The sequence below is a fragment of the Aythya ferina genome, assembly GCF_964211825.1.
Source record: "Aythya ferina genome assembly, chromosome: 1".
Taxonomy (NCBI): domain Eukaryota; kingdom Metazoa; phylum Chordata; class Aves; order Anseriformes; family Anatidae; genus Aythya; species Aythya ferina.
In genome coordinates, this window is record NC_140296.1 from 97060725 (window position 1) to 97080578 (window position 19854).

At 41.7% G+C, this 19854-nt stretch overlaps 1 protein-coding gene across 5 annotated transcripts in view; it reads left to right on the forward strand.

The window, feature by feature from the left end:
- Nucleotides 1–1557: 1557 nt before the first annotated feature.
- LOC311437023 (multidrug resistance-associated protein 1-like) overlaps nucleotides 1558–19854 on the forward strand; it is a 40695-nt gene continuing 22398 nt past the window's right edge. The window contains exons 1-11 of one of the 5 annotated variants that reach the window (XM_084519718.1): nucleotides 1558–1795; nucleotides 7930–7991; nucleotides 10588–10732; nucleotides 11107–11270; nucleotides 12310–12487; nucleotides 14191–14445; nucleotides 15872–15937; nucleotides 16552–16689; nucleotides 18031–18177; nucleotides 19331–19415; nucleotides 19529–19595. In XM_084519718.1, coding sequence (XP_084375844.1) covers nucleotides 10727–10732; nucleotides 11107–11270; nucleotides 12310–12487; nucleotides 14191–14445; nucleotides 15872–15937; nucleotides 16552–16689; nucleotides 18031–18177; nucleotides 19331–19415; nucleotides 19529–19595 — 1106 coding nt within the window. In that variant the 5' untranslated portion in view covers nucleotides 1558–1795; nucleotides 7930–7991; nucleotides 10588–10726. Of the gene's footprint in view, nucleotides 1796–6421; nucleotides 6516–7929; nucleotides 7992–8823; nucleotides 8889–9536; nucleotides 9823–10587; nucleotides 10733–11106; nucleotides 11271–12309; nucleotides 12488–13561; nucleotides 13713–14190; nucleotides 14446–15871; nucleotides 15938–16551; nucleotides 16690–18030; nucleotides 18178–19330; nucleotides 19416–19528; nucleotides 19596–19854 lie in introns of those variants that run through there. The other 4 variants (XM_084519716.1, XM_084519717.1, XM_084519719.1 and 1 more) reach the window with 4 other exon arrangements.

The following is a 19854-nucleotide window of genomic DNA, read 5'->3' on the forward strand; positions in this document are numbered from 1 at the left end:
GGCTGACAGGCAGGGCTCAAGGGCTTGTGGTAAATGGGGCCACATCAGGCTGGCGCATGGTCACTAGTGGGGACCCTCAAGGCTCCATTTGAGGGCCAGTCCTCTTCAATGTTTTTATAAACGATTTAGATGTAGGACTAGATTGTGTTTTGAGCAAATTTGCTGATGGCACCAAACTTGGAGGAGTTGTAGACTCAGATGAGGGGCTGAGGGTGGAAAGGCCTTGCAGAGAGATCTGGGCAGATTGGAGAGCTGGGTGATCACCAACCTCATGAAGATTAACAAGAGCAAGTGCCGGGTCCTGCAGCTGGGATGGGGAAACCCTGGCTATACGTACAGACTGGGTGACGAGATGCTGGAGAGCAGCCCTGCAGAGAGGGATCCGGGGGTGGTGGTTGACAGCAAGTTGAACGTGAGCCAGCAGTGTGCCCTGGCAGCCAGGAGGGCCAACCATATCCTGGGGTGCATCAAGCACAGCATTGCTAGTTGATCAAGGGAAGTGATTGTCCCGCTCTACTCTGCGCTGGTGCGGCCTCACTTCGAGTACTGCGTTCAGTTCTGGGCACCACAGTACAAAGAGGACATGAAACTGCTGGAGAGTGTCCAGAGGAGGGCGACGAAGATGGTGAAGGGCCTAGAGGGGAAACCGTATGAGGAGCAGCTGAGGTCAGTGGGCCTGTTCAGCCTGGAGAAGGGGAGGCTGAGGGGGGACCTCATTGCAGCATACAACTTCCTCGCGAGGGGGAGTGCAGAGGCAGGTGCTGACCTATTCTCTGTAATCACCAGTGATAGGACCAACAGGAATGGTGTTAAGGTGAGGCAGGGAAGGTTTAGGCTGGACGTCAGGAAGAGGTTCTTCACCGAGAGGGGGGTGGATGCACGCTGGAACAGGCTCCCCAGGGAACTAGTCACTGCACCAAGCCTGTCTGAATTTAAGAATTGATTGGACTGTGCACTTAGGCATGTGGTCTAAACTTTTGGGTGGTGCCAGGAGTTGAACTTGATGATCCTTATGGGTCCCTTCCAACTCGGTATATTCTATGATTCTCTGATTCTATAAATAGTGCAGTCAGAGGTCATGGGGCTAGATTTAAAAAAGTCCTGCATAAAGAAGGGATCTCAGAAAAGAAAATTTAAATAACATTAATATCAAGAAAAGGAATTCTGATTGCTAAATTCTTTATCTGTCATGACTAGACAGATGAAAATCTATGATGGCAGTTTGCCTTTAAGGTCATTTTCTTTTTTATTCATATCTTTTATTTATTTGTATTTCTTTTTTTAACAGGCTCTGTACTAATTTTCCTCACAGAAGGACTAACAGAAATATGACGATTGTGCACCTTTCGTAGTCAATTCATTAGGTCAACTCTAACCACTAAGCCCCTTGTCAGGTTCTTTCTACTAGTGATAAGGAGCAATTGACCTTAAAACTTTGAAGCCAGGTAGACGAGCTTATTCCAGGAGGTCTCTTGGCTCCACCCTTGTGAAGTGAAACTGGCCAGGTGTGGGTCATTTGACCTTTGCTATATAGGAAGCCTGAGGACTTGTGGGGGAATTGCTTCCCCGGGAGAGACTGAGGCTTGGGTTGCCTAGGGCGCTTTTCTCTTGTGGTGAACTGGGCTCAGCGTTCCCCGGGAGGCTGCTTTTCCTTCATGTTTTCTGCCCTCTCTGTGAAATAGTTTTAGAGACTCAATGAGCTAGTTACATTGGTGGTGCCTTCTTCAGTAAAACCCTGGTGGTACTATTTCATAGCAAAGCGCTCTGGAAGTGACTCAAGTTCGGAAGACTACAGGTAAGTGTCCATGGGTTCTGTGGTTGTTACTGTGGAGGAGTTTGAGGACTTCAATCACCTTGTCTGTTTTCCATGAAATAACTTAGGTGAATTCTCAGCTCCATTCCAAGCACTGGGGGGAGGAAAAAAAAAAGGCCTCCGAATCCCAAGCGCACACAGGTAAGCCTGACTTTGAAGAATGTTCTTAAGTATTTGGAATATAGAAAAATGGGCTGCATGAAAAAGGTACCTTAATGTGAATGTAGAACTTGCCTTATGGTAAGTACATACAGAAAGGGATGGGTATGAGGCGCGGAATAGCGGCGTGCTCCCGGTTCATTCAAAAGCTGCCCCTAGGGAGGTCGAGGAACCAGGATGGGCGAACAGGGCATGGCGCGTCAGAAGGGCGTGGTGCAGCAGTTAGGCAGGGCAAGCAGGAAGGGCAGAGCACTCCCCCCCCCCCCCCCCCCCCCCCCATAGGAACACCTACTTAACAACAGCTGTTAGCTAGGTGATAACGGTCTCCACCAGGCACGGTGGGCTCTCCAGGAAGTCTGTACGCACCCAGACCGACTAGCTGTTAAAATATGCCGCAGTTCAGGTCACGGGATGCAAGGAGTGTCTGAGCCTGTTCCTGCCATCAGCGGGAGGCAGAGAAACTGTGTGCATGAGGTGCGAGCAGGTGCATGATCTGGTCCGCATGGTGGCGGAGCTCAACGAGGAGGTGGAGAGGTTGAGGGATATCAGGGAGTGTGAGCGGGAGATAGACTTGTGGAGCTACTCCCTGCAGGGCCTCAAGGAGAGGGATCGAGGTGAGACACCCCAAATGGGGGTGGACCCCCTGCCCTGTTGCCGTTGGGCAGAGGGAGGGGATCTGGGAGTTCAGGAGGAATGGAAACGGGTCCCTGCTTGACATCGCAGGCGATGCCCTCCCCTTCTGGTCCCACCTTCCCAGGTGCCCTTATGCAACAGGTTTGAGTCCCTGGAGACTGAGAGACCGGTGAGTGAGGAAGAGGTAGAAAGTCTGCCCAGGAGGATGCCTAGGGCGAGGAGGTCAACTCCATGCCTCAGGACTGCCTCCACCAAGAAAGACAGAAGGATTATTGTTGTGGGAGACTCTCTTCTTAGGGGAACAGAGGGCCCTATTTGTCAGCCTGACCCTACCCTTAGGGAAGTCTGCTGCCTCCCTGGGGCTAGGGTCAGGGACATTGCCAGGAAGCTTCCCAACCTGGTACGCCCCTCTGACTATTACCCTCTTTTGATAGTCCAGGCAGGTAGTGACGACATTGAAGAGAGAAGCCTGAAGGCTATCAAACAAGACTTTAGGGGGCTGGGACGGTTAGTGGATGGAGTGGGAGTGCAGGTGGTGTTTTCTTCCATCCCTACAGTGGCAGGGAGGGGTACAGAGAGGACACAGAAAGCCCACCTGTTAAACACGTGGCTCAGGGGCTGGTGCCAATGCAGAAATCTTGGGTTTTTCAACCATGGAGCACTTTACTTGGCACCCGGCCTGATGGCCGCAGCTGGGTCCCTATCTTTTAGGGAGGAAAAGGATCCTGGGCCAGGAGCTGGCAGGGCTCGTTGAGAGGGCTTTAAACTAGGTAAGAAGGGGGATGGGGCTGAAGCAAGGATTGTTGGAGCTGTGCCAGAGGGAACAATAGCAAGGCCGGGGGATAAGGCAATGGCCCAGCTGAAGTGCATCTACACCAATGCATGCAGCATGGGTAACAAACAGGAGGAGCTGGAAGCCATCGTGCGGCAGGCAGGCTACGGCTTGGTTGCCATCACGGAGATGTGGTGGGATCAGTCTCATGACTGGAGTGCTGCAATGCCTGGCTATAAGCTCTTCAGAAGGGACAGACAGCACAGAAGGGGTGTGGCTCTCTATATTAGAGAGTCTTTCGATGTTGTAGAACTCGAGGCTGGGAATGACAAGGGCGAGTCCCTTTGGGTTAGGATCGGCAGGGACAACAAGGCTAGTGTCCTGGTTGGGGTCTGTTATAGACCGCCGAACCAGGATGAGGAGACGGATGAGGAATTCTACAGGCAGCTGACAGAAGTTGCGAAATCTTCAGCGCTTGTTCTCGTGGGGGACTTCAACTTCCCTGACATATCCTGGAAGCACAACACAGCCTAGAGAAGCAGTGTAGGAGGTTTCTGGAGAGCGTGGAAGATAGCTTCCTGACACAGCTGGTTAGTGAGCCTACCAGGGGTGGCGCCCCGCTAGACCTTCTCTTCACAAACAGAGAAGGACTGGTAGAGGATGTGATTGTCGGGAGCTGTCTTGGGCAGAGTGACCACAAAATGGTGGAGTTCACTATTCTTGGCGAGGCCAGGAAGGGGACCAGTAAAACCGCTGTATTGGACTTCCGGAGGGCTGAGTTTGTGCTGCTGAGGACACTGGTTGGTAGAGTCCCTTGGGAGGTGGTTCTGAAGGGCAGAGGAGTCCAGGAAGGCTGGGTGCTCTTCAAGAGGGAAATCTTAATGGCGCAGGAGCGGTCTGTCCCCACGTGCCCAAAGACGAGCTGGTGGGGAAGAAGACCAGCCTGGCTGAACAGAGAATTGTGGCTTGATCTTAGGAGAAAAAAGAGGGTTTATAATCTTTGGAAAAGTGGACAGGCCACTAGGGAGGACTATAAGGATGTTGCGAGGCTGTGCAGGGACAAAATTAGGAAGGCCAAAGCTCATCTGGAGCTCAATCTGGCTACTGCCGTTAAAGACAACAAAAAGTCTTTTTACAAATACATCAACACAAAAAGGAGGACTAAGGAGAATCTCCATCCTTTACTGTATGCGGGGGGAAACCTAGTTACAAGAGATGAGGAAAAGGCGGAGGTGCTTAGTGCCTTCTTCGCCTCAGTCTTTAGCGGCAATACCGGTTGTTCTCTGGATACCCAGTACCCTGAGCTGGTGGAAGGGGATGGGGAGCAGGATGTGGCCCTCACTATCCACAAAGAACTGGTTGGTGACCTGCTACGGCACTTGGATGTGGACAAGTTGATGGGGCCGGATGGGATCCACCCAAGGGGTACTGAGAGAACTGGCAGAGGAGCTGGCCAAGCCCCTTACCATCATTTATCAACAGTCCTGGCTATCGGGGGAGGTCCCAGTTGACTGGCGGCTAGCAAATGTGACGCCCATCTACAAGAAGGGCTGGAGGGCAGACCTGGGAAACTACAGGCCTGTCAGTTTGACCTCAGTGCCAGGGAAGCTCATGGAGCAGATCCTCTTGAGAGTCATCACGCAGCACTTGCAGGGCAAGCAGGCGATCAGGCCCAGTCAGCATGGGTTTATGAAAGGCAGGTCCTGCTTGACGAACCTGATCTCCTTCTATGACAAAGTGACGCGCTGGGTGGATGAGGGAAAGGCTGTGGATGTGGTCTACCTTGACTTCAGCAAGGCTTTTGACACTGTTTCCCACAGCATTCTCCTCAAGAAACTGGCTGCTCTTGACTTGGACTGGCGCACGCTTCGTTGGGTTAGAAACTGGCTGGATAGCCGGGTCCAAAGAGTTGTGGTGAATGGAGTCAAGTCCAGCTGGAGGCCAGTCACTAGTGGCGTCCCCCAGGGCTCGGTGCTGGGGCCGGTCCTCTTTAATATCTTCATCAGTGATCTGGACAAGGGCATTGAGTGCACCCTCAGTAAGTTTGCAGATGACACCAAGCTAGGTGCGTGTGTTGATCTGCTTGAGGGTAGGAAGGCTCTGCAGGAGGATCTGGATAGGCTGCACTGATGGGCTGAGGTCAACTGCATGAAGTTCAACAAGGCCAAGTGCCGGGTCCTGCACCTGGGGCGCAATAACCCCAAGCAGAGCTACAGGCTGGGAGATGAGTGGTTGGAGAGCTGCCAGGCAGAGAAGGACCTGGGAGTGATGGTGGATAGTCGGCTGAATATGAGGCAGCAGTGTGCTCAGGTGGCCAAGAAGGCCAACAGCATCCTGGCTTGCATAAGAAAGAGTGTGACCAGCAGGGCTAGGGAGGTGATCGTCCCCCTGTACTCGGCCGCACCTCAAGTACTGTGTTCAGTTCAGTTTTGGGCCCCTCGCTACAAGAAGGACATGGAGGTGCTTGAGCGGGTGCAGAGAAGGGCGACGAAGCTGGTGAGGGGCCTGGAGAACAAGTCCTACGAGGAGCGGCTCAGGGAGCTGGGCTTGTTCAGCCTGGAGAAGAGGAGGCTCAGGGGCGACCTTATCGCTCTCTACAGGTACTGTAAAGGAGGCTGTAGTGAGGTGGGGGTTGGTCTGTTTTCCCACGTGCCTGGTGACAGGACGAGGGGGAATGGGCTTAAGTTGCACCAGGGGAGTTTTAGGTTGGATGTTAGGAAGAACTTCTTTACTGAAAGGGTTGTTAGACACTGGAACAGGCTGCCCAGGGAAGTGGTGGAGTCACCATCCCTGGAAGTCTTTAAAAGATGTTTAGACATAGAGCTTAGGGATATGGTTTAGTGGGGACTGTTAGTGTTAGGTCAGAGGTTGGACTCGATGATCTTGAGGTCTCTTCCAACCTAGAAATTCTGTCATTCTGTGATTTTAAACTCATGTTGTCAGTCATACCACCAAACAACCTTGCACGGCATTACATGTTCCTCTCCCCCCCCGCCTTCCGATAGGTCAAGCCCTGAAGCCCCGAGCAGGGGCGGAGGCGGCGGAGGCAGCAGCGCCCGCCCTGTCCCCGCCCAGTGTGCGCGGGGCGGCCCGGCGATGGCCGGCAGTTACGAGCGCCTGAGCCCGAGCGGCGAAAAGGTGGGGGCGGCCGGGCGGGCCGGGGAGGCAAGGCAACGCCGGGCCGGGCCGGTTCAGCCCAGCCCAGCCGCGGGGGAGCTGCCGCCGTGGGACGAGGGGGAGGCAGCGGGAGGGAGTCGTGAGGAGGGCGGCGGAGGGGCGTAGTCGTGACGGGGTTTGGTGCAGGTGTCCCCGCAGTCCCGTGCTAACACGCCGTTAACAAGGACTGTGTTGCACCACAGGCGTCCTGGGACGTATCCTGTGAATTCATACGAGGTCGCTAGGCCGGGCATTTGCTCACTTTTTTTTTTTTTTAGTCTTTCTTAAGGAAGTAGGAGCTTTGCCTTGGATAGAAATAGGAGCAGGATTTGACCAGAAAATGTTCGTGCCCAAGGCTTCTTTAATAGTAAAAGACGGCATTTCAGGCAAGCAATGCTGCATGAATATAAAATCCCGAAGTTGCCATGATCTGTGACGAATATTTACATCTGATAGCGAAGGGCAAGTAGGCGCACAAGGAGATATGCTTGTTACAGAAGGAGCATGTACATTTTCCTTACGTACTTGTTTCCTGGATTATCATTCAGTCCTTTTTCACCGAAAGTGCAAGAACAATTGTATTTTCCACATTTTTTCAATATAGGATCTCAGAGCACCGGCAGCGTTTTTCATAGGTGGTTTCTTCACACCACCTACCGAAAAGAACCGTAACTGCACCTCCTGTTAGAAATTAGTTCAAGGTGTTGCTGAATTACTGAGGGACGGAAGTTACGCCCTAGGGGTGCTAAAGGCTTCTTGGGTGTGGGTACAAATTCCTCAGGCAGCGCGGGACAGTTCATACTTGTTTTCCTGTATTGCCTTTATCTCCAGTAGGATATGAACAGGCAGCAGTACATGATCCTAATACTCTTCTCTCTTCCTTCACCTGTACAGTACACGTTAGAAGTACTTCATCTCTTAATGTCTGAAAGGAGGTTGCTTTTCTTTAGATATTAGCAGTTGATCGCTTCCAGTAGCCAGGTTTTCAAATAGGGGAAGAATAAATCAAGATTTTAACCCTCAAAATTTAAGGAACGCTTGCTTATATTGGGCATGGTTTACTGTTGGTGTAATACTCTGGAGTGTGTATAAACAGTGCAATATCAAGCTTAAGTGATGGTTAATTATCGTCTCACTGCAAGTTGAGTTGTGAAATTTATTAAGTCATGAAATGGAAGATCTCTCATTCTCCATACCTTGTGTTAGAATTTATTGGTGGGAGCAGGAACCAAAACAAACAAACAACAAAAAAAGCAATGTTAAGTGTAGGCAGTGTTGTAGATTAGAATTAAATAGCTCCTAAGAACTATTAAGGAATACTAAGAGGGAAAAAGTTCTTTAGTCTTTCAAGTAACATGCCTTTTTTTTCCCTTTTTTTTTTTTTTTTTTTAAACAGAAATGCAGCCCCGAGGAAAATGTTTTTTGCCTCAGTAAATTAACATATGCCTGGTTTAGCAGGTAAGAACTTAAGTAGTTTGTTAAAGTTCATTGATAAATTCTGAATTACAGAGCTTGCACATTCCACGCTGTCATTTGGGCTTTATCCATAGCTTGAGACTGAGATTGCTGTTAAATTTTTATACAAAAATCAAAGTTTACCATTTCTAGAGATCATACTATTTTTTGATAGCTGCATTCTTTTTGTGATAGAAACTACTTTTAGCCACAGGATTTAAGTGCCCCAAATAGGCTATTTTTTATTTATTATTTCTCCTTTGTAAAGTTTGGCAATAGACAAAAAATAAAGTAAGGTTTTCTTTGTGCTTGTTATAGTGACATAACAGTTTGCTAGATCTCCAGGAACAAATACTCAGTACATTTAAGGTGTTTTTAAAATAGCTGACTTCATATTTGTCTTCCTCCCTTGTTTACGTCAGGCCGTACATCATTACAGTAGATCACCTGTTTAAGAAGACCAGGAGAGTCCCTCTGCTTCTTAAGATTTTTTCCACTCAAAAATAGGAACTAAAAGTTCAGCTGTATGAAGTCATGCGTCTTCCGGTCACTTAATATTTTGGATGGTATTTCAAACAATCTCGTGTTATGAATGAGTAATAGTCAGAAGATGTAACAGTTTTCTTTTTTTTTTTCCAAATCATTTAAGCCAGACCTATATGAACATTTTAAGTGATAAAAAGTATTTTAGGAGTATGGTAACTATGGCTTGCTTTATTCAACATTATTATTTTTAAGCAAAAACTGAAAATGGTATCTGCACTTAATAAGCTGAGACAAAACAATCAGATTATTTAAAGCACTGGGAGTATTTGGTTACCTTCAACAGGGCTGGAGTTCAAGAGTACACCATTTTCAGAGTAGCTGTGGTTGTTACCAGTCTTTCTGTACCATACCAAAGTATGCAGTCTACTGAGTACAGTACATTCATATAATATTTATTTGTTTGTTATGTCATAATGTTAACCCAAATGTCCAATATGGGACATTTGTGTTTTTTGGTTTTGTTTTTTAACAAAACATTGTGTTTTTTAACCAGTTCCATAATGTTTAACGAAAAGAAGGGAGTGGGCTGGGGTGTTAAGATTTCAGTTCTGCTCAGTTAGAGCTTGGTTTATGATGAAATAGGTTACTGGATGCAATTAAATTAATACTGTAAATATTATATATGATCCCTCTTCCCAAGCAGAAGCAAACAAGAGTAATAAATTGTTAAACTCACCTTCAGTGCTTGCAATCTAAATGAAAAAGTCTCAAATTAATTGTTATATAATAAACATGTAATGCCATATTATGTTTCCTCAGCATTCATGCAATGCAGAGATTGCACTGTGAAGGGCATTTGGTAAATCAGTTTACCAAATAGCTGGAGACAGCAGTGGTTTTTAGCACTGAGATGAATAGCCAATGTCATTCTGCATAACTTAAGTATTAATTGGTCTGCTTTCCTCATCTTCTCAAAAGCTGGTGCTCATAGTACAAGGCAGTGTTGTTTTTGCCTAAATTTATCAAGTGTAGGACAAATACGCTTTGTCTTTGATGTTACAGTTTCAGTAGAAAGGAGGCCCATATGGATAGTGAGGTCCACCCCCACTAGAATTTTGTTACTTCCAACAAAAGTTTCTGAATCTTATTCTGCATACTGTGCTAAGCACAATGGCACACACATTAACACGAAGCCCAGCACTGGCACTGATTGGCACAGAAGTCTGCACTGGAAGCACGCTCTAGAGAAGATGGACACTGCATCTGCATTTCAGCCCTCAGGGAGGAAAATCACAACGAGCCTAAAAGCATTACAGCTGTCAATGACAGGAAACACTCCTGTGTCCGTGTATGTGTCTCTTGCTGCTTCCCAGATGTTTGGGGCTTTCTTTAAGGTGCATAAGATTGTCCACATTAGTCCTGCTGCATTTTTTCCATCTCAGGAATGGGATGGCAAGTTCTCTGAAATCTGTCCTGCCTGTCAAAAAATACAGGTCAACAGTTATTCCATTTCAAAGAATTCTTGTAGCTTGTTCATCAGCCCTATTTTGCCAGTTTTAAGACTGATTTCACGTCTTTTTAACAATAAAGTGAGTAACAGCACTTTGCTGAAACAAAATTTTAATACGTGAAGATCTGCAGTAAGGAAACTTCCATCATACTTGTGCTGAACCCCAGTAGTTTAAGGTTGTTACCTTGGTTAGAAGTGAGTCACAACATAATGCAATCTGAGAATTAAAAAAATAAGATTTAATTCCCAATTGTAGTAGTAACTGTGTAATGGTGCTACACAGGTTTGTTTGTGAAATACTGTATTTTCCTGTAGAGAAATGTGGGATCGGAAATGTAGACAGACTTTGAAGTACAAAGTTTACACAGTCTGTTTGAGACCTTCTTACTTCAGGTAAATTTCAGTATATTTAAGGTGACTGTAAGTATGTTCCAGTGTTAGGCTGTAGCCTTTATAAGATTACATATATTATTTTGAATATGGAGTTTATTTATATACCCAAAATGATATCCTTAACTTTTTGAGTTTGTATGTGTGTTTTTTTTTTCTGTATTTCATGCTGTCTAAATTCGTTGTTTGCTTTTTTGTTTGTTCGTTTTTCAGGCTAATATCTATAGGCTATAAAAAACCATTGGAGAGGGATGACCTGTTTGAGCTGAATGAAAGTGATTCACCATACAGCGTGTGTCCTAACTTTGAAAAGCAATGGAGGAAAGAAATCCAAAAGTCTGCTGCAGGATTGATGGCGGTGATAATCAAGAACAGCTAACATTTTTTTTCAACCTTAGACATAAAGTTCTTAAAAGTCTGCTAAGTTTTTTGACCTGTGACAATCATTTGAGGATTAAATTATTTTCTGATTTTGTAGGGCTTCTAGACAACCCTAAAAACAATATTTTTCCTTTCCTAAAAGATTTCTAGCCAGACTACATAAAACCACAGTTCATTTCTTACCACAGTTTTTCTTCAGTCCTGACTACAGGAAATGTGCTTCTTCAGAACATAAGTACAAACATGACTTGAAATGGACACTTTATGTTACATACGTTATATTTGTAGGTGGGGTAGAGGGATGAAATCACTTCATTTGTTAATTATCTACATATTTTTGTAATCTTGCAGGCTTCTTACATCAAAAGAATGCTATGCAAAAGCAAGACAACGAGTTTCCATAAACAATCTTTGATTTTGCCACTATGGCAAACATTTAAATTTTTATTGATTAAAGTTGCTTTTCTAAAAGTTGCAGCTGACATTCTGCCTTTCATGAGTTCACAAATAATGAAGTAAGTTGTTAATGTGTTTTACCTTATGTTTAAAGATGATTAGTAATAATAAAGGGTTACCAGTATTAAAACCAAACTAAGCAACAGCTTAGATGTGTAAAGATGGGGTGTTTTTTTGTGTGTTTTTATTTTTTTCCTTCAGTGATTATCTGTAAATGATCTAATGAGGGAAAGCTCAAAGTGATCAGGAGTTTATTGACTGACAGACTGAGATAAAAGCAATATAAACTCATTTCCACAATATATGTGTTAAATATAGTTAAATACAAAATCAAATGTTAAAAAAAAAAAAAAAGAAAAAAGTGAAGTGCTGAGATCTTTAACTTTCCTGCTTTTTGTTAATATTTTTGTGTCTATACTTTTACAAAAAAAAAAAAATAATTAAACATACAACAATGTCTGTAGTTCCAACATTTCTGGGAAAACTGTGTTAACTTTCTTCTAATGTTATTAATATCATAAGGTGGATGGATATTGTGCTTAACAGAAAAGTATAAAGAATTTATCTTGTGCTTTTATAAAGAAAAGTAATAATGAACAGAATTATTGTTAACTTCCATACCCTGTGTCAGGGAAATTCTGTTGTATCCTGGGATGCTGAACAAACCTGTTGACCTGTTTCAAGATCTGTTTGAAGATACCACAGTTGCTGGTTATTTAAGATAAACTTTTGCTAACACCAACATAAGAATTAATTTTCCTTCAGATTTATTTTCTCACTTTTGTAGTTGGTAGGTGCAGCCTTTGTGACTTCACAATTAAAATGCTCTGTTTTTTTCTTTTGTGCTGTTCTTTATTTGTACTGCATTGCCAGCGAAGTCAGCACTAGCCAATTAATTTTTAGAATAGTGTTTGATAATTTTTTCTAGGCTAACAAGTAGTAAAACACTGTTTTTAATGTGGTTTGTCTTCATGACATGCCTGGATACAAAATGGATTTAATTAAACAAGTTGCCAGTATGTCAGTTTAGTGAACTTTCTATTGTTGGTTGTTGACTACGTGCACAGAGTCAAAAATTTTATTTTGCTTCATTTACAGATCAATGATAACTCTAAGTGAAAATCACCCTAGTTCATATGGAAGTGGATATGGCTATGCTATTGCCCTTTTTTTTGTAGCTTTCTCACAAACTCTCCTACATCAGCTATACCAGCGTAACAATATGCTTACTGCAGTCAAAATCAAGACTGCCGTTGTTGGCCTGCTATACAAAAAGGTAATCATGCATTCTGTTTTCTTTCGAAACAAACAAAAAAAAGCTTTTCACCATGATCAAAACCAAAGATACTATAAACTGGTGACAGGCTTACAGATTGACTTTATATTGTGATGATTTTTATGCATAAGAATTTGTAATTTCAACAGCATTTCTCTTCAGATGCTCCAATCTTGCAGTTAAATTCTTTTTTCAACAACCTGTTACAAGCTGAGCTCTTCCTATTTTTATTAGATTTAGTTTGGATATAAGGAAGAAATCTTTCACAAAGAGGGTGGTGTGACACTGGAATAGGTTGTCCAGGGAAGTTGTGTGACCCATCACTGGAAGTGTTCAGCGTTGGGATGTATGGGGCTTTGAGCAACTGGATCTAGAGAAAGATGTCCCTGCCATGGGCAGGTTGAACTTGATAATTCTTATGGATCCTTTTCAACCCAAATGGTTCTATGATTATGGGATAATTTCCCCAAATTTACTGAATGACATAGGAAAATATTTCAGGCTAGAATTACAGAGAAAAAGCAAGGATGTATGTGATCACAGCTTTTGCTGTACAGTCGAAGTGAATATAACAAACTGAAGTTTGCCACTTTGTCTTCTCTGGAGGTTGAATTTTTTCTCCTTGACTTAAATGAAACTGATTTTCAGTTGATTTGAATGTGCAGTAGGTTAACTGCTGTGTAAATCTATGTATAACTTACATTACCTGCAGTATTTCTTATTAAAGTTGATATTATTACTGTGAGAGAGAAAGGTGCTCATAACGTAATATTGAAAGTATCTGTGTGTGACCTACAAAACATTAAAATGTTTAGAATACTGTTACTGTATAGCATATGAGATGAAGCTGTTTTCTCAGTGCTGCACCTTTAATTCACTCTGTTACAAACACAACACATTGGTATTTTTACTGCAGTATTTGACAACGAAGCAAATGTTAAGGAAGACAAGACATAATCCCAATCTGAAGTAAAGTAGCCAATTTAAAATGCAATCGTTTTTTCCTCAAGGTATTCAAATAAACCTTTTGGCATGGCCTTTTCAGGTATTTTCTGAACCACTACACAGCATTTCACTTGTCAGCTGCAACTCAGGAAAATGGAGGAATTCTTTCTCTCATGTCATGTATGAGGATGTGTCAGTACATCAAGTCATGAACAGGGGAATATAATATGAGGCTGCAACTAGAGTGGGCATGTCATCTGGCAAGTTTCCACAGCTACAGGTCAGAGAGATAGCTTGGTCCTCTCTCTGAATAGAGTCAGTGAATACCAGATCAGGTTGAGTTTTGCATGTGGAATGGATGGTGGAGTGAGTTGCTGCAGCACTGTCTAGTTTTGTGCAGGAATTCAGGTCATACAGTGGAAAAATGTGAGTCACAGCAAGAGTGTGCGTGTGATCTGGCTGGGTATCAGTCCTCAGACACCTGGACGTGTGGTGTCAGCCCGCTGCACTTGTGCTTGCTGTGAAGCCTGTTGCTTCCTGCACTTGGAAGATCCAAGCTAGCCCAAAGCTGAGCCTTTCTGAGCTCTCTTTGTGCTATGGTGTCCTCTTTATTTACCATGAGGAGTTGCAAGTTTGTTTCGCTGAGTTCAGCTTTGCTTTACTATTTATCATCCCTTCTTTTAGCTTTTCCTGGGAAGTTAAACCCATCAAAATTGTTGATTTTTGCAACTTTTACCCTCTCTATTTTCTGGTTGCAGGCCTTAACTTTAGCAAATTCTTCACGACGAAAGTATACAACTGGGGAAATTGTGAACCTGATGTCGGCAGATGCTCAGCAACTCATGGAGCTAACTGTAAACATCAACCTGTTATGGTCAGCACCTTTTCAGATCATCGTGGCTGTTGTCTTTCTCTGGAAAGAGCTTGGCTCCTCTGCTCTAGCAGGTGTAGCAGTGCTTCTTTTGGTTATACCTATAAATGCACTTATTGCAGCCAAAGTAAAAAGTCTGAAGGTGAGACATTTAAATAGACATGGTAAGGAGAGGTTTAATTGTCGTAATGCAGAAATGAAGGAGGGGGGGGGGGTTAAAATTATGCAGGCATAGGAATTATATTGGCACATCAAAATTAAAACCAAAACAATAAACAACCCAATGTTGTAGCTGTTTTCCACTAGAGGGGAAAGTGGGGGAGCATAACTTCAGTAAGAAAGCAATATGTTTCATAGCTAAACTACTATTTAGATTGCATACCTAAATTTTCATTATACTGAAACAATACATTTGTATTAGTAAAAATTGCTATATGACTCAGTTTAGAAGCAGTTATGTCTTTGCATATTACATGAGTTAATTCTATTAAATAAGGGATTTTGTAGGATTATGGCCCTCTTTCATTTCTATTATTTAGGCTAAGCAGCTCTCTCAACCTCAGGAGAATATATTATGTTTATGAGAATTCCCACAGAGGTACTATATGTGTTCCTGCTTCTTTCCTGCTTCTCTTATGCTACGGTTCTCTTGCATGCATTGCATATTGCTTTAACTGACAATTTCACAAGGTCCACTGGAACAAACACTACAGCCCTAAGCTTTGCATTACTATCAAGGCAAATACCTGTCTGACTTATTCTGCCTTTGATAGTGCAGCATGCAGTGAAGACTCTTCTACAGATCCATAGATTTTTTTGTAAGGCTGTGATAGTATAGAGACATCACAGTAAGAAAAGCCCTCACCTCTTTTGAAGATGCAGCTGGTACACATATACTTAGATTCCTACTAAGATGTGAGAGAGAAAAGAAGTACTGAAGTGTTTTCCTGAACACCCTGGGAACTGGAAGCCTGATAGGTCCTTCCAGTACCTAAAGGGGGCCTACAGGAAAGATGGGGAGTGTCTTTATGAGGGAGTATACTGATAGGACAAGGAGTAACAGCTTTAAATGAAAAGAGGGTAAATTTAGATTAAATATTAGGAAAAAATATCCCTGGAAGTGTTCAAGGCCAGGCTGGTTGGGGCTTTGGGCAACCTGGTCTGGTGGGAGGTGACCCTGCTGATAGCAAGGGGTGGCATAGAACTAGGTGATCTTTAAGGTCTAGTCCAACCCAAACCATGGCTCTATGATTTTTATTCAATATGAAGGAAATAATGATAGCAGAGAAGAGATTAAAAATTAAAAAAATAATAATAATAAAAAATTGAAATGCACTCCTTAATATATATTTTAGGGGGAAATTGTTGTAATGTATTAAATAATCCTTTATTTTATGTAATGGATTATATGACTTACATATATATCTGAAAATGATATAATTGCAGTGCTAGTGTGTTTTTCAGCAAGGCAAAAGTAGTGTAAAACATAATTATTACCTAAATATACTGCATATTTTCTTTCCTTTTTTTGTCACTGAAAAATGAAAATATTGCTGTCTTTTAACCAGAAAAGTCAAATGAGATACTCAGATCAACGAGTCAAGCTACTAAGTGAAATGTTACATGGAATAAAGGTAATGCCACAACTAATAAGGTGTTTGGTTTGGTTTGGTTTTGTTAACTTGTGAAGACTGAAAACAAGTTATTTAAAAAAAATAGGGTTCTGTGAATAATCTTTCAGACAATATTGATAGAAGCTTATAAAGAGGACATTTTAACATAAAGTGCTTAAAGTTTTTTTTTTTTGAAAGATATTTAATGGTTTAATATTATTTGAAAAACTTTATCTGTGATGCCTTAATTTTAGTACATTTTTATTAGAATGTAAAATGTGTTAGTAGATGTCTGAAAACCTTTAGCAGACTAAAATTTTGGTATGTAAAGAAAACACTTCTAAAAGTTGCCTAGTTTTAATCGTTATTTATACAATTCTGAAATAAAACAACTCATCATTTATGATGCATAGGAATATGTTGAAATGTGTAGAATTAAGGGGGACTAGAGCATTCTTTCCATAAGAATAACCTAAGTTTCAGCTACCTGAGCTCATACTTATATTTGTAAAACATTAAAGTTTTCATAGTTTGGTGTTTTTGTATATTTGAAAATGACATTTGGAGCTTAAGCTTGTTTTGTGAAGCACGATCACTATTTTATTCAAAAACTTGTTTTTGTTTGATTTGTCTAGATCCTCAAACTTTATGCATGGGAACCTTCATATCAAAGGAAGGTCATGAACATTAGAGAACGTGAAGTGGATGTTTTGAAGTCATCTGGCTATCTGACGACTTACTCCATGCTAACATTGACATGTATCCCTTTCATGGTTCGTTTCATTAAAATATTCATTCATGCAAGACTCTTGTATTTCCAGTTGCTTTAGTAGCTCACAATGTTTGCTCACAAACATTGCCTCACAGTATCTTAAAAAGATTATTAACGCAATATATCTGAAGTCACAGGTTCTAATATTAATTATACGACTGGAGAGCAACAAGACAAAGAGATTATGGATTGAGTAACCTTTTAAAGACTTCTGCTAGAAAGTGAGAAATCAAATTTATGTCTTCTGAATCTCATTTCACTGTTTTAATTGCACTTTATCTGTTGCATAGAAATAACTATTTTCTTTATACTTCTGATTTAAGGGAGTATATTTTCAATCTGAAATTTTTAGCAACCCTTCTCAAACACTAAACCTCTAAATAAATGGAAAAGAAAAACAAAAACAAAAAACACATAACAACAACAAAAAGACAACCATGAGCTGAATTCATCCTAGCTTTGTTTCAGTGGAATTGTATCAGGAAGCCATTCATGTCTTTGGATCTTTAAATATCTCTGTTAAACTTCATTGGAAAGTAAATGGATCAAACTGGATTTTTCATTATGGATAAATGACCACTCTTAACTATAGTTACACAGACTGGAATATTCGTGAGGATGAATATTCCTTAGGTATGGTGAGATGGCGTTAGGCATTAAGGCCATCCGATTTGTAACCTTGATAACTGAAATACTTGAAGCAGTGAGTAAGAAAAAATCACAAAATTAAGTGCAGTGAAATAATCACATTATTTAGGACTTTCTTAGGACTCCTAGTTTAGGACTCCTGTTTTAGTTCAAAACTCCTCCTAAACTCAAGAAATGGCACATGAGACCCCATAGGACAGGTTCTTAACTTTAAGCGTTTCTGGGTAGTTCTGAAGGCTCGAGTATCTGCTGCGTAGTAGCCCATCTTATTCTCTGATGACTATACATTTTTTTGAAAAAAAAAAAAAAAATCGAGGTGGTAAAAATAAAGATATCTGCAGTAAATAATTTTACTTCATGACCAATATCATAGAGACAGCAAAAAGAAAAAAAATGTGAATTTGCTGAAATGTCAGCATGAAATGTCATGTCTAAGTGTTTTCGAAATGAAGAAATCAATTCCTGAGATAGGAAAATTATTTAATAGTTTCATGCACGTCCAGTTGGGTCAACCCCAGTGGCCAAGTATTTCAGCACTCAACATTGCAACCATGAAATAATTTCCAAGTGCAGCAAATGCAGAGAAGTCCCTGTTTATATGTGAAGCAGAAATGGAATTCCACATCTTTCAAATGCAAACAAAATAGATTTTATTTATAATGTGATTTTTCTTTTCATTTTTTGATTTTAAAAGGTCTCATTGGCTACATTTGGAGTCTTCTTTTATCTGGACAAAGAGAACGTTTTAACAGCAACTAAAGTTTTTACATCTATTACTTTATTTAACATATTGCGACTGCCTTTGTTTGATTTGCCATCTGTGATCTCTGCTGTGGCCCAGGTAAGCATATTATGACTAAGGGCAGTAAAAGGCTGATGTTTATTCTGTCTTCTTGTTCTTCTCTGGTGTTTCATCTATATCTAGGAATGATTAAGTCATTCAGTTATTTTAAGTTACACTTTACTAAGATGAAACTGCACAGTATTTTTACAGAAGGGGAAGCATGAAGGCTGTTTAAAGGATGACTCACAGTTTTTTAACTGGAATGATAATGGGGTGGAACAGTTGATTGCGACTGAGCTTTCAACTTCTGGCTTTTCTTCCTTGCTTAAGCTAAAATCATCTGCTTTTACTCAACTTCTCCTCTTCGCAGTTCCCAGTGAAAAGTGGGACCAGTTTGGGCCACATCTTTTTAAATAACTCAAACGTTGTTACATGTTGGAGCCCTTAGTACCAAGTAGGGGAGGCCCAACGTGGCCTCTGCATTACTGTTTTTCACTAGTCACTGCTGAAAGAATTAGAGAAAAAAGAAGTAGAGCTGCTGAGGGCATTCCATCAGCAACCTTCAGCCCTAATGGTGTACTAGTAGGGATATTATATGGATTGGGAATTGTTAGCTTTTAAGGCTTTATTAGAGGTACATTATAGGAGCTGCCCATGAATGTACTCTGTCACAGCTTTTTTACAACCCAGCTTTTTGTAAGGATGGGTAGCACTGTGAACAGGTACTCATCCTGATGTGACTTCATTTATGGTCAGCATACTGTAAGATCAAAAACTTGTCTTTTCCTAAGGTTGAGTTCTATTAGCTTATAAAATTAGCAAAAGTGTAAATTCAGCTCATTTTATGTCACAGTACGTTTGCACTCACAGTAAAATACTGTGTTTGAAAACAATCTAATCAGAAGAACTAGCCATTCAAGGATTAACTGTATATTTTAACACTGAATAGGTCAAGCATGCTCTGTTATTTTATAGTTACCTGGCAGCGTAGATCCTGGGGGAGAGGGAGGTGAACACTTGCTTATGGCTTCATTTACCCTGAACACCAATTTTTGTCTACCTTTAATTAGGACAAGGAATATATCTTTTCCTACTGTCCAGAGTTTTTTTTTTGTTAGTTTATTTTTTGTTTGATTGTTTTTTGTTTTTGTTTTTAAGTATTATTTAAGAATTTAGGTAGCACAGGTTGTGCTGTATATTCATCTTGCAGACCAAGGTTTCTCTGAGACGTTTAGAGGATTTTCTGTGTGCTGAGGATCTTAACCCTGAGGATGTTAATACAAGCTACAGTGGAAGTAAGCTGCAGTTACTCATTTTTAATTGCTCATTAGTTTAAATGGGTGATCATTAAGAACCTCAACTGAGGGGATGGATTAGCAACTGTGTTCTTTTTCCTTTACTACAACAGATCATGCTGTTGGGTTTATTGGTGCTTCTTTCCGCTGGGAGAAAAATGGCCTGCCAATCTTAAAAAAGTAAGATATTTATTCATTACTTTTTATGAGCTCTTTCAGCAGAGTGTGACATCTATAAAGATTTTCAGGGTTAGGACTAGTTCATGATGAAGACACCAGAAAGAACATACACTGTTATTTGCAGAGTATCCCATGTGATCAGTGTGCTCTGGAAAGTCAAATCTGACCTGGACTCCCTCATGCTCTAAGAGGAACCACATAGCATATGATTCTGCAACATAGCACTCCTATTGTTTCACACTTCAGTTTGCACAAGGAA